The sequence below is a fragment of the Littorina saxatilis genome, linkage group LG11 (assembly GCF_037325665.1).
Source record: "Littorina saxatilis isolate snail1 linkage group LG11, US_GU_Lsax_2.0, whole genome shotgun sequence".
Classification (NCBI taxonomy): domain Eukaryota; kingdom Metazoa; phylum Mollusca; class Gastropoda; order Littorinimorpha; family Littorinidae; genus Littorina; species Littorina saxatilis.
In genome coordinates, this window is record NC_090255.1 from 24,049,709 (window position 1) to 24,064,708 (window position 15,000).

The window sequence follows — 15,000 nt, forward strand, 5'->3', positions numbered from 1 at the left end:
GAGGCGTCGATATATAAAACTTCGTTTTGTATAGAGCTATTTAGAACATAAATCAACGACAAAACGTAACTTATCTTACAACAATATATGATTTCTGCGAAAAGCTGCAAAGTGTCCACACTCTCTTAGTCTTAAACCCCCAAGAGTGACACCCCAGGAATAATTTAACATTTGGCTTACAACAGCCAAGACAGAACTTCCCCAGCGCTCGGCAGTTCCTTTGAGGAAAGCCGATTTCGGTGAGGGAACCACAGCAGAAGGAACTTGTTTTGCCGAGAGCTTAGCGCAGACCTTTGACGCGAAAAAGGTTTTTACTTCACGTGCAAAGAATTTCTCTGTCACAAAGAAAATATTAAGGGCAAGCTGGCTTGAGACCAATACACAGGCTATTAAGATTAACTTTCTGATTCAGTGTGGGTCATACTTGTATTGTAGGCTGACAACGGAAAAACAATGGGATGACGGGTCAATGCTCGTTTACGGTCTTTGTTGTGTTTTGTTTATAGTGGAAGCGTGCGGGGGTGCACTTATACAGACGACTGTGCACTAACATAACGCAGTTAGGAAAAAGTACTAAAGATCGCCCCAGGGCATTGGTAACCGCCGATGTGGCCACGATCCCACAATAGCGATCAATACGATAAGATCTGGTGGCAAAAGTCAATAACCAACTTGTTTTATACAGACGTTTCTGACCGACCTCTGCTGGGTTAGTCCGGAACAAAAAGGATTTGTCGAGGATGTCAATACTTTATAGGCAATCGCCCAAGTGGTTATGACCTCACAATAGGGATTAATAGTATGTGAAAGGATTATGTGACAAAAGTCAATAACCAACCTGTTAAAAATGGACGGTGTTTTGTTAATCCTACTTAGTTGCCCTGAAAACTAAAAGTATTTGACAACTCAAGATTACGTGGCAAAGGTCACTGATAAGCCAATTCAAAAACGGTTTCGATACATGACCCCTAGTAGGTTCGCAAAAGTACAATTATTTGGCTAATACAATGTAAAAGGATTTGACCGGCACCTGCTTGAAACAGACGTTGCAATGCGATTTGTTCTTTGTGTGTAAAACGAAAAGGACACAGCAATAGGCGAGTTTTGAAGAATAACTCTGTCACTGCTACATGACCGTTCGGCAGAGTTATGCCGCTTGAAGCTCGGACACACACACACACACACACACACACACACACACACACACACACACACACACACACGCACACACACACACGCACACACACACACTCACACACACAAATACACACACGCACACACACACACGCACACACACACACTCACACACACAAACACACACACACACACAAATACACACACGCACACACACACACACACACACACACACATAAACACACACTCACACACACACATACACACACATAAGCACACACACACACACCCACACACACACACACTCACACACACACGCACACACACACACATAAACACACAATTTGCACTACTCTGCGTAACATTTTATTTGTTATTCGTTCAAAATAGTTAACCAAATAGACACGTCACTTCCGTCTTTTGTTATATCTACAATGGCGGCCAGCGAACATGCGTATTGAAGACGTCCGGTTGTGACGCACTCATGATCGTGGTGTAAGTAGTTCCGCTGAATTAAAAAGAAAAAAAGAGAACAAATTATATTGATCATAGTGATCACAAGCGAAGACTTTGAAAGCGCAAGTTTTGTATTTGCCACAAGCTTATTTAGAAAATGTAACTGAATCTGTCCCATTTAAATAAATTAAAGAATGACTACTTCCTGTGTTGACCGTTTGGCTCCACCGTCGGAGACCTGGCCGGGTATTTACACGGGATATACCCATCTCTACACTTGACCACCTACTGCTTCATGTGAAGAGTTTAAAAACAAATTCTTTTACTTTTAATTTATGTTTATCTTTGTAAATGTTTTACGTGTGAATATATATGTATTAGAGTAGTTCGTCCCTCTCTCTAGACCGGCACGGTTGGCCTAGTGGTAAGGCGTCCGCCCCGTGATCGGGAGGTCGTGGGTTCGAACCCCGGCCAGGTCATACCTAAGACTTTAAAATTGGCAATCTAGTGGCTGCTCCGCCTGGCGTCTGGCATTATGGGGTTAGTGCTAGGACTGGTTGGTCCGGTGTCAGAATAATGTGACTGGGTGAGACATGAAGCCTGTGCTGCGACTTCTGTCTTGTGTGTGGCGCACGTTATATGTCTAAGCAGCACCGCCCTGATATGGCCCTTCGTGGTCGGCTGGGCGTTAAGCAAACACACAAACAAAAACCCTCTCTGGACGTGGGCTGATTGAAAAGAAGCTCGTTTATATTGCTTATATGTCACAACCCTCGTTAAATAAAATTTGATTTGATTTGATTTGATTTGAGTTGATGAATTAAGAAAAATCTTACTCGAAATCACGCAAGTTGATGATTGTGTATACGTGTCAATGTGTAGGGGTGGACTCATCTTATGTAAAGGCCTGAGTATGATATCCCCGGACGGTTTTTTTATTTGTTATGTATTTTATGACGTCATATCCGGCTTTTTGTAAAAGTTGAGGCGGCACTGTCACACCCTCAATTTTCAATCAAATTGATTTAAATTTTGGCCAAGCAATCTTAGACGAAAGCCGGACTTCGGTATTGCATTTCAGCATGGAGGCGTACAAATTAATTAATGACTTTGGTCATTAAAAATCTGAAACTTGTAATTAAAATTATTTTTTTATAAAACGATCCAAAATTATTTCTTTTTATTCTTCATCATGTTCTGATTCCCAAAACATATAAATATGTTATATTCGGATTAAAAACAAGCTCTGAAAATTAAAAATATAAACATTATGATTAAAATTAAATTTCCGAAATCGTTTTAAAAACTATTTCATCTTATTCCTTGTCGGTTCCTGATTACAAAAACATATAGATATGATATGTTTGGATTAAAAACACGCTCAGAAAGTTAAAACGAACAGAGGTACAGTAAAGCGTGCTATGAAGCACAACGCAACCGCAACCGCGCCAAACAGGCTCGTCACTTTCACTGCCTTTTGCACTAGCGGCGGACTACGTTCAGTTTCATTCTGTGAGTTCCACAGCTTGACTAAATGTAGTAATTTCGCCTTACCCGACTTGTTTCTTTGTCTTTTCTGCTTTTAATTTTTATTTATTTTTCTAATTTTTTTTTAACATCGGTACGGTTTATGCTGCTGATGTTTCTACCTCCTCAGATGTTCTTTTGTATTGCAGAAGGCTTTAATATACCTTATATGAGAAGCCGACGGACTTCAACTATATATAGCCTTTTCTTACGCTATCTTCCATAAAATATATATATGCTGTGAGTTTAAAGGAACTTACTTGTTCATCACCGGCGGTGTGCTGAGGACGTTGTAGAGAGTGGTAGAGTTGATGTTGCCAGTGCCTAACTTGTCCATCTCACGGTGAGCTACAACTCTGGAAAAAGAAAACAAGTCAAAACATATATATATAGGGCCAAACAAACATATATGTTGGTTTAGGGCAACCCGACCGACCCTATCTTTTCCCGCCGACCCTAAAACTTTTTGTTTTATTTCTCCAAAAAAATCCCCCAAAAAACAACCTCTGGCACATTTTGCAAACCATATATACCGAGACTAAAAATAAAAAAATTAAAAAAATAAAAAGCCGACCTACCGACCCTATTTTGTGGGGTCATATGTTACCCTAAACCAACACATATGTTTGTTTGGCCTAGTCAATCTCTTGGCTTTTTCAGAATGAAAATGAACGCATTGTATTTTTTTGTTCACAAAGACTGGTAAAAACCTAGTAGAAAAACCTGCGGCCAAGACAGTGCTAGTCTATTTTCTTGGTAACACAAGCCAAATAAGCCTCATTTGCATCAAACGATTTATTTTTTAGTTTGAAGTTTGTTTTCAATTCAAACACAACATATGTGTACTAACTCTGGATTCAGAAGAAGATAACGAATACAATGCTATCTTTTTTAAATATGGTAACTCAGTCTGGGGTTTTATGGTTGTGAAAGAGTTGCACCATTTAACCTTCGCCGGTGGTCGTGGGTCCGTGTGGACCCAGAAGGGTGTTTAATTGCAAATATCTCTAAAACTAGTTGCCATTTTTTTTAATAAGCTTTTAAGAATGCCTCAGGCACCTAAAAAGCTCTTATGTCCTAAAATTTCAGCGAGAAGTAATGACTAAAAAAAAAAAGGTCATATTTCAAACTACAAACATCGTGGGGGCATGCGGATCCATGTTTCTCAAAGAAGGATATGAGAAGCATGGGTCCGCACGGCCCCACGATAACTTCCGTGTGTAGTCGATAACCCGGACGGGCGAAGGTTAAAACAATGAGGCAAACATTGACACTGGTATTGTTTTCTCACTGTGACTCCTAGTTTGCTGGGGACAACTATTTAATCAGTGGCATTGTTTTGCCTCGCTGTTTTAGGTGGCGCAACTATTCCACAGTCCATAAAAGCTGCGACAAAGTTATTTGTGAAAACTGTCTTTTTCAGACTATAAGATGATCCGCTCTAACCAGTGTGTATGGTAGTAGCCTGCGTTTCATGTGTAGCTAATTGTTTCTTGTTTGTTCGTTGTTGTTTTTGTGTGCTTCGTTTACCTCCATTGCTCACAATTACCCCACCCTGACTATAACACACACCCAATAGTCCACGAAAATCGGACATCACAAATGCTTGTTTGTTTGTTTGTTTGCTTAACGCCCAGCCGACCACGAAGGGCCATATCAGGGCGGTGCTGCTTTGACATATAACGTGCGCCACACACAAGACAGAAGTCGCAGCACAGGCTTCATGTCTCACCCAGTCACATTATTCTGACACCGGACCAACCAGTCCTAGCACTAACCCCATAATGCCAGACGCCAGGAGGAGCAGCCACTAGATTGCCAATGTTAAAGTCTTAGGTATGACCCGGCCGGGGTTCGAACCCACGACCTCCCGATCACGGGGCGGACGCCTTACCACTAGGCCAACCGTGCCGGTCTATCACAAATGCAGTGCGCTATATATACTTTATATCGTCTTAGTATTGGGAACATGTTATGTTCTAAAAGTGAGTGATTGTGCCTTAATTACCTTATAAAGGGTAACCCGACAATTGCGGTACACTTTGATCATGTTTTATTAGAAATTTGAAGTCACACACAAATGATAAAACTGGAAAATAAGATATAGGTGATATTACCTCCTCTGGTTGTCAAACGGTGGAGGCTGAGTCCAGCGATCGTAGTTGGTTTCCAGCACATACCATCTGCGTGACGTCATCACCATCATCATCATCATCATCATCATCATCATCATCATCATCATCATCATCATAATCATCATAATCATCATCATCATCATCATCATCATCATCATCATCATCATCATCATCATCATCACTTGTGTACTGTTATCAATGTTCAAATATTCTAGTTGAAATGTTGAATCAAAGTAACTGACTGTGTTTAACATCAAAAGCCATGAGCATTCTTCCACTTTGACACATGGATACAAATAATCAACGACCTTGCTGATTTTCATGTTCGGTACCATGGGAAAGAAAGTATTTTGATGGATCCACAATATCCCTGTTCACGTTTCTGTAGACACGTTACATAACTATGTATATGCTCGTTAGCAAAGGCAGCAATGTCCTGTTCGCTATCAAGTAAACAACAACAACAACAACAACAACAACAACAACAACTAGTGTATAAATATACTCCCGTTCATTAGTTCCATATCTGTCAACATCAAAACAGTTTCCATAGAAACAGAGAAGGGGTACCTCACCTGGCCTGGAGGGGATCCAGGTAATAACGATCTAGGGCAGACAATCGGTCACGTGTGATCACCACACCTTCCCCCTTGTTTGCACCTGGTGTCAATTAAAAACAAGTCGTGTAAGGCGAAAACACAATATTTAGTCAAGTAGCTGCCATTTTTCAGCAAGACCGTATACTCGTAGCATCGTCAGTCCACCGCTCATGGCAAAGGCAGTGAAATTGACAAGAAGAGCGGGGTAGTAGTTGCGCTAAGAAGGATAGCACGCTTTTCTGTACCTCTCTTTGTTTTAACTTTCTGAGCGTGTTTTTAATCCAAACATATCATATGTATATGTTTTTGGAATCAGGAACCGACAAGGAATAAGATGAAAGTGTTTTTAAATTGATTTCGACAATTTAATTTTGATAATAATTTTTATATATTTAATTTTCAGAGCTTGTTTTTAATCCGAATATAGCATATTTATATGTTTTTGGAATCAGCAAATGATGGAAAATAAGATAAACGTAAATTTGGATCGTTTTATAAATTTTTATTTTTTTTTACAATTTTCAGATTTTTAATGACCAAAGTCATTAATTAATTTTTAAGCCACCAAGCTGAAATGCAATACCGAACCCCGGGCTTCGTCGAAGATTACTTGACCAAAATTTCAACCAATTTGGGTGAAAAATGAGGGTGTGACAGTGCCGCCTCAACTTTTACAAAAAGCCGGATATGACGTCATCAAAGACATTTATCAAAAAAATGAAAAAAACGTTCGGGGATTTCATACCCAGGAAATACCCAGGAACTCTCATGTCAAATTTCATAAAGATCAGTCCAGTAGTTTGGTCTAAATCGCTCTACACACACACACGCACAGACAGACACACACACATACACACAGACACACGCACATACACCACGACCCTCGTTTCGATTCCCCCTCGATGTTAAAATATTTAGTCAAAACTTGACTAAATGTAAAAACACCAGCAAGGTATGTTATGGGAAGGTTTAATTGTGAGAGAAAAAAACCAACGGTACAGTCACTGATCTTCGACCCAGCGGTCTTGTCAGTTTGTTTGTTTGTTCGTTCATGGGCTGAAACTCCCACGGCTTTTACGTGTATGACCGTTTTTACCCCGCCATTTAGGCAGCCATACGCCGCTTTCGGAGGAAGCATGCTGGGTATTTTCGTGTTTCTTTAACCCACCGAACTCTGACATGGATTACAGGATCTTTTTCGTGCTCATCTTTATGTCCCATCTCTTCTCTTGTGCTTGCGTGTACACACGGGGGTGTTCGGACACCGAGGAGAGTCTGCACACAAAGTTGACTCTGAGAAATAAATCTCTCGCCGAACGTGGGGACGAACTCACGCTGACAACGGCCAGCTGGATACAAATCCAGCGCGCTACCGACTGAGCTACATCCCCGCCGGTCTTGTCAGTGAACAGACAAACACTTATAATACAGAGAGTAAACTTATCTGACAAATTGTCCAAAAATGTGTTAGGGTTTCTGCACCTGGTGTGATATATAATGATATATGTCGACATCAAATGTGTGAGACACGTTATTTCTTCGTTTTCACCTTTGTTTGTTGTTGATCTTAGCGACCTACTGTTTAACTTCATTATGTTTGCATCTGGTGCTGTGAAGTGAACGACTTCCAATAACATCTTCACGTACAGCCCTATTTTGAAATACCGCAACAACAGCCTCCAAAAACTATAACACCGATCATATGGGTTCACTGTTTGCGTTTGTTTGGTGGTTTCGGCCTCCTAATCGGGAGGTCGTGAGTTCGAATCCCGGTCGCTGCCGCCTGGTGGGTTAAGAGTGGAGATTTTTCCGATCTCCCAGGTCAACTTATGTGCAGACCTGCTGGTGACTTAACCTTTTTCGTGTGTACACACAAGCACAAGACCAAGTGCGCACGGAAAAGATCCTGTAATCCATGTCGGAGTTCGGTGGGTTATGGAAACACTCAACGAAAGCGGAGTGAAGCTGACTATGGGCAAACGAGCTCACACGTCACCAGAAAATTCTGGACCGCTGAAGAAGAAGAAATACTGCAACAACAGCCTCCAAGAACGATAACACCGATCATATGTGTTCACTGTTTGCATCTGTTTGGTGTTCTCTCCACTCCCCCCCTACACACACACACACAAAGCATACTAACCCAACCTGTCCCAAGACAGGCGAACTGGTCATAAGAGGACGTAAAAATCAACTAGTCAGGCCTGGTTTGGTATAGATGTCGACATTTCTCTCAGTTATTTCTCAGTTTTCAACTTTGTTTGTTGTTGATTCTGGCGACCTGGTTTGTATACGTAACTGATGTTTGCACCTGGTGTGATATAAACCGGTTCTCTAACAATTATTGAGAATTAATATTTCGGTTGTTAAATTAACCGCACAGAGATGTTTCTGGTATGAAATGAAAGAAGACTATTGCCTCTACTTATACAATCAAATAATATAACAAAAAAGTGGAATTTTCTACTGCTATGACCTTTTCATTTTAGTTGAGATAGTTATGTAGAGGTTACATGCCGAGTCTCAGTGATTATCAAAAATAATGGTCGAAGTTAGCGGATCATGACAATTGCGAGCTTCAGCGAGCTTTTTCCTGACCGCGAACTGAGACCATTATTTTTGATAATCACTGAGACGATCGTATGTAACCTCTTTATTCCTCCTTTCTTCAGTTATTCAAAGAAAAGAGGAGTTTTTGTGCGAAAGTTTGATCGAATCATATTCACTCAACCAGTCTACCTGCGCAGGCGATCGATTAATGCGCGGTTGTATAGTTCCGTGCAAATCATTCAATTCTGTTAACACTTCTTGTCAGTTTCCATGTTTTAAACTAAAATCAAGTACACAGTTATGTTGTCATTCTGCTGTGGCGGTAAAGGCAGATAGTGTGTGTTCTGTTCATGTTTTGGTATCGCTCAGGAAATGTTCTTTCCTCGAATGTGACTAGCAGACGAAGTTTTACACCCGTGTTCCAACGTTAAAAACTGTATGAAGTTCAGTTTTCTGGGGGAAAATAGTTTATGAAACCGCTGCATGTTCTTTAAGTTGATTAAATGTTTGCAATTGATTGCGTGTGATCTGTTTATAAAATGAAATATTGTTGAAAACTGACCGTCGGATTGCAGTCTTGTCGATGCAGCCGAAATCTGGAAGGGGAACTATACTCGTGTCGCTAGACAAAGTATAAGAGTTACTTTTCCTTGGAATCTTGCTAGCGATAAACGATTGTGCACGGCAGATCTGAATTCAGAAAACAACCAAACTCATGGATTTTATATTGAGATTCATGTGTTCAAGCCTGTAGTTGCTGGTTTAAATGCGGTATGCATGGTTGTATTGTTTGCTCCAGAAATGTATATTTTGTACATTATAGTGTTCTGAACTTTTGAGTCGCAAAAAATAGATCCACAATGTGTACAGTCTCTACCCATGAGCTATCGAGGATTCAGGCCCGTTGTTGGGTAAGTGATTTTGGTTGTTGGGTAAGTTACCGAAAAATAACTAGCCCTACAAGTTTACAGAGAGAAAGAAGCAGAGGGGGGAATAAAACTATAATACACTCACCTCCGACGATAATGTATGCAGTCGCGTGAATAACAGTGGTTGCTAGGTTTTCAACCGCGTCAGTGAAATCCTTGGCATTCTCAAGCGTCTATAACAATGAAAACAATCTGATTGAACAACAAGAGGCGAAGCCATCAAGGCTCACGTAAGAAATCGACAAACAGTAACACAAACTCAATCACTCCGTCACACATACACACACACACACACACACACACACACACACACACACACACACACACACACACACACACACACACACACACACACACACACACAGAAAGAGCATAGGTGCAACTGTGCAAGAAAGCGAGACACTAGATCTAGATCTGTCTGTCTGCATGTAGCCTACTTACAGGGACACGACTGCCAACAGAGTCTCGGCCCGCTCAAAATAATAATGACCGAGACTTTCAGTACTTCCTTCGCGTGACGTCTAACCCTCTTACGTCATAATGTGACGTCAATGTAATGTGACGTCTTCAAATGTTAGAGTTTCTATCACAGACATACACACGCACAAACACACGCACACACACACACACACGCACACACACACACGCACGCACAGACAGACAAAGTTACGATCGCATAGGCTACACTTACGTGAGCCAAAAACTGATTAAAGTACACAGTGTCCATACAAAACAACAATATAAATTATGATGAAAATAGCAAAAATCGACTGTCGATACTGTTCTTAAAGATATATTCTTTCCCGCGAGTAGATCTTTCTTTCAATCCCAATACGTAATAGATCCGTTCGGGTTTTGAATTTCAAGCAGGCCAAGAAAAAAAAAGTCAAAACTAGCGATTCCTTGAATGACCCTATTTGTTTCTGTTGATGTTCCAAAACCCAGAATCAAAAAGTAAGAGAAACAGAAAGACACTGACAGACAAACAGACAGACAGAGCTCAAAGAAGACAGTGTGTTTTAATATATATATATATGTGTGTGTGTGTGTTTTTATTGTGTGTGTGTGTGTGTGTGTGTGTGTGTGTGTAGGTGTCTATACGGGAACCTAGGTGTTTGGGCAGGAACATATAGATGGTTTTTCCGGAACTTTGGAGGGAACCTTAGAACATGTTGCAGGATTTTCGGGAAGGTTCCAGGGAACTCTCCAACATTTTCTGAACCAAGACAGGTTCCCATAAAAGTACCAACAAATTTATGCAAATTTTATGAAATCGCAGTTATCTCCCTTTGACTAAGGTAAATATTTTCGCATTGGCACCAGTCTGTGCCCTTCAACTCGTCACTGTGTTGCCTTCTCTCTCTCTTGTTTGAGTTTGATTTTATTTTTATTTAACTTTTGATTTGAACTTTGTTTTTATTTGAATTTTTTAAATTTGAATTTTTTATTTGATTTTATTTTGCCTTGTTTAATGTTTTTTGTTTGATTTTTTATTTGATAATTTTAATAGTGTTTTTGTTTGTTATTTTATTTGATTTGAATTTTGTTTGTTTGTTGACATTTTAGATTCTATTTTCATCTCCCTCGGGAGAAATTTCGGGCAGCCCTCTCAACGAAGGCAAACTCGCAACTTTGGAGTGCACCAGACCCAACCTAGTTAACATTATATTTTTTTTAGAATATTTTTGAGGGGGAGGGGGGGGGGGCAGACCGGAGAACCTGGAGTAAAGCCCCAAAATGTGGCCCGAGTTGAAAATGAAATAAAATTGTATTATTATCTCTCTATCTCTTAATGGAAACAAGAAGCGAAGTCTGTTAGCACATTGCGCTGGTTCGAATCTCGGATTGGGGAGGCAATATAATGTTGCTCCATAACTGAAAACTGGTTCGCTGTTGTCAGTATTTTTTTAAAGGTTAACTGCTTTATTATTCCTCTTTCAGAGTTTTTTTATTACCCAAATACCTGCATGTATCTTTCTTTCTTTCTTTATTTGGTGTTTAACGTCGTTTTCAACCTGCATGTATCACATTCATATTGTTGCATATTAAATTATTAAACCATGTTCTCAAACATGCATACATAAGGCGATGTTTTCGTATTTAGATAGACATAGAACAGAAGATGTAATTTGGAAAAATACTAAAATAAAGGAATGAGAACAAGCAGGGGCGGATCAGTTGCTTTGTAAGGGGGGGGGGGGTGCACTTTGAGTCGAAAGTGAATGTGATGGGCGCGAAGCGCCCGAATTTGCTAGGGGGATCCGGGGGCATGCCCCCCCGAAAAAAATGTTTGGCCCAAAGAAGCAAAATGGTGCCATCTGGTGCCATTTGAACTTAGAAATGGTCATAGAATCAGCTTTCCATTTTTTTTTACATTTTTATTTTCGGGGGGGGGGGGGCACGTGCCCCCTGTGCCCCCCTCCTCGTCCGCCCCTGACAAGCATGGGTGTAAAGGAGTAGGAATGAGAGACAAAGAGAGCAATTTGGTATAAGAACAATCTTGTTCCTATGCAACTAAAGAAGTTGTGGCAGTTTAAAAACGGTCATTATGGACTAAGCAGTACTTGAATAAATTCATTATAATAATTTCCAAGAGAGATAACTCATGATATAGTGTGTTTTACCTGCCCTTGTATAATTGTTAGTAGTTTGGGTGCGACCTGATAGGTATTTGTGTGTGAACACTTGCCCAGTGTCCTAAATATTGGTGTTTGTGTGTGACTTTGTAGTAGTTTGTGTCCGACCTTAGGTAGTTGTGTCTTAACTATTGGTGTTTGTGTGTGACTTTGTAGTAGTTTGGGTCCGACCCTAGGTAGTTGTGTCCTAACGATTGGTGTTGATAATAATAATAATGATAATAATAATAATAATAAATGAGCATTTATATAGCGCAACATCATAACTTTACAATTATGCTCTTTGCGCTTTGTGTGTGACTTTGCAGTAGTTTGGGTCCGACCTTACGTAGTTGTGTGGGAATTTTACACATTATGTATTTAGTACTCATTAGGTCACGATCTGCAGGTCACTAACATTCGTAACATTGGTCAGGTGAAAAAGAGACCTGTCTGCGCCTGTGTGTTGCATAACCCGCCGTGGACCGAAGAGGTCATATGACTGACCCCCGGCGCCTAAGGTCACGCTCAGGTCACTAGCATTCGTAACCTTGGTTAGGTGAAAAAGAGACCTGCCTGCACCTTTGTTATGCATAACCTGCCGTGGACCGAAGAGGTCGTGTGGCCGGCAGTGTAGGTCACGATCAGGTCAGGTGCACTGCATCATGTAATTTATAACGGATTCTGAAATATGCTCCCAGAAAATAAGGATCAGTACTTTGAAGCAACTCACGGCAATGTAATAGTTTATGAGTAAATGAATGAGCGAAGTGTAGGTCGCTGGCAGTTGGTGTTCCAAACCTCTCTCTCTCTCTCTCTCTCTCTCTCTCTCTCTCTCTCTCTCTCTCTCTCTCTCTCTCTCTCTCTCTCTCTATCTCTCTCTCTTTCTCTCTTTCTCTCTCTCTCTCTCTCTAAACTTCGGTCCATCCGTCCTTCTCTCTCTCTCTCTCTCTCTCTCTCCCTCTCTCCCTCTCTCTCTCTCACTCTCTCTCTCTCTCCCTCTCTCTCACTCTCTCTCTCTCTCCCTCTCCTTCTCTCTCTCTCCCTCTCTCTCTCTCTGTCTGTCTCTCTGTCTCTCTCTGTCTCCCTCTGTCTCTGTCTCTCTCTCTCTCTCTCTGTCTCTCTCTCTCTCTCTCTCTCTCTCTCTCTCTCTCTCAATGTATGCGTGTACTTATACAAACCATTTAAAATACGAGAAACACAATTGTTTGCGGGTGCCACTCTCTCTCTCTCTCTCTCTCTCTCTCTCTCTCTCTCTCTCTCTCTCTCTCTCTCTCTCTCTCTCTCTCTCTCTCTCTCTCTCTCTCTCTCTCTCTTTGGGATAACTGCAGTGATGTTCATTTGAAAAGACTCAATTCCCTGCATCGCCGAGCTGCAAAACCTATTCTGCATGATTTGAATAGGTCCACGGATGATAAACTAAAGCTCCTGAATTTCCTCCCCTTGAAAGATCAGTTGACGTTAAACAAGGCTGTGTTCATGTATAAAATTCTAAATGACGACTGTCCTAAATATTTGCAATCACATTTCAAACATGCCACAAAAAGATATGGGTCCCAAAAAATCATCCCTCCTATACCTCGCATAGACCTCTACAAATCGAGCCTAGCCTTCTCGGGAGCAGTCACGTTCACACATCATTCGTGAATGAAATGTCTTGTTCGATTGTTATTTTGTTGAACATTCTGTACTAGTTTTAACGGATGTGTAGCTAATCTGAGCAACTTAATTCTCAAAATGAAATGCTTAACTATGTCAATGTAATTTTGTAATTTTTGAGTTCTAATTCCTTAAATGCACATAGTATTGCAATCCATACAATGTATTTCTGTATCATATATGATTGAATTTTTATTTGTTATGTCCGTCTGTCTTTATGTGTTGTATAAAGGACAGGTTGGAAGAATAGGCTTTGCCTAAAACCTTTATCCTTTTGTAATAAAGTTCTGAGTCTGAGTCTGAGTCTAAGTCTCTCTCACTCTCTCTCCTCACTCTCTCTCTCACTCTCTCTCTCTCTCTCTCTCACTCTCTCTCTCACTCTCACTCTCTCTGTCTCTGTCTCTCTCTCTCTCTCTCACTCTCTCTCTCTCCCTCTCTCTCTCTAAATTAAGATATGTTAAAAATTGACATATTTATCATTGGAAATTGTACTTAAAATGCAGCATGACAATTAATTATTTTAAATTTGTATCTATATATACTGTTCAAAAAAGAAACGCATAGTTGCTACTTGCCAAATTTGTTTTATTTTTCGAAAAAATTAACAGAAAATCCAATATTTAGATTATTTGTTTGAAATTTGGTATGGACACAGTTGAATGCACACACAGTTCATTTGCATCTTCAAATCAATCAGTCAATCAATACGATTGGGTGCCGAGGCTGTCAAGTCAGTAGGGGGTGTGACTGCCTTGAGCAGCAACAACTGCCCGGCACCTTCTGGGCATGGACTGGATCAGATGCCGGATATCTTGCTGTGGGATGGTGTCCCACTCCTCCTGAAGTGCCTGCAATAGATCGCGGTGATTTGCCGGCGCTTCTTCTCGCCTGCGCACACGTCTGTCCAATTCATCCCAGAGGTGTTCTATCGGGTTCATGTCTGGCGACATGGATGGCCAGGGAAGCACCTGGACATGGTGGTCGGTGAGGAACTGGGTGGTGAGTCGTGCTGTGTGCGGGCGAGCGTTGTCCTGCTGGAATATGGCATCCTGGTCAGCCAGAAGAGGAAGGGCGTGTGGGCGCAGAATTTCCTCCACGTATCGCTGGGCAGTTATGCGCCCTTGGACGTGCACCAGGGTGCTCCTTCCAGCGGTATTGATCGCCCCCCACACCATGACGCCTCCACCACCATGAACGGGTGCCTCATCCACACAGTTGGGCGCGTAACGTTCGTTTACTCTCCGGTAGACCCTCCTCCGACCATCATGTCGCTGGAGCAGGAAGCAGGACTCGTCGCTGAACCACACGTGTCTCCAGTGATTCCGGACGGTCCAGCGAAGGTGCTGGTTGCCCCACTGCACTCGGTTCTGGCGATGGCGGCGGGTGAGGACAGCTC

The 15,000-nt window shown here is 41.3% G+C and overlaps 1 protein-coding gene across 1 annotated transcript in view; it reads right to left on the minus strand.

The window, feature by feature from the left end:
- Positions 1-1,484: 1,484 nt before the first annotated feature.
- The window catches only part of LOC138980072 (N-acylethanolamine-hydrolyzing acid amidase-like), a 92,600-nt gene continuing 79,084 nt past the window's right edge, over positions 1,485-15,000 (minus strand). The window contains exons 7-11 of the mRNA XM_070352874.1: positions 9,416-9,503; positions 5,828-5,912; positions 5,235-5,300; positions 3,378-3,473; positions 1,485-1,642 (exon numbers count right to left, since the gene is read on the minus strand). Of these exons, the coding sequence (XP_070208975.1) occupies positions 1,564-1,642; positions 3,378-3,473; positions 5,235-5,300; positions 5,828-5,912; positions 9,416-9,503 (414 nt within the window). The 3' untranslated portion in view covers positions 1,485-1,563. The remainder of the gene's footprint in view (positions 1,643-3,377; positions 3,474-5,234; positions 5,301-5,827; positions 5,913-9,415; positions 9,504-15,000) is intronic.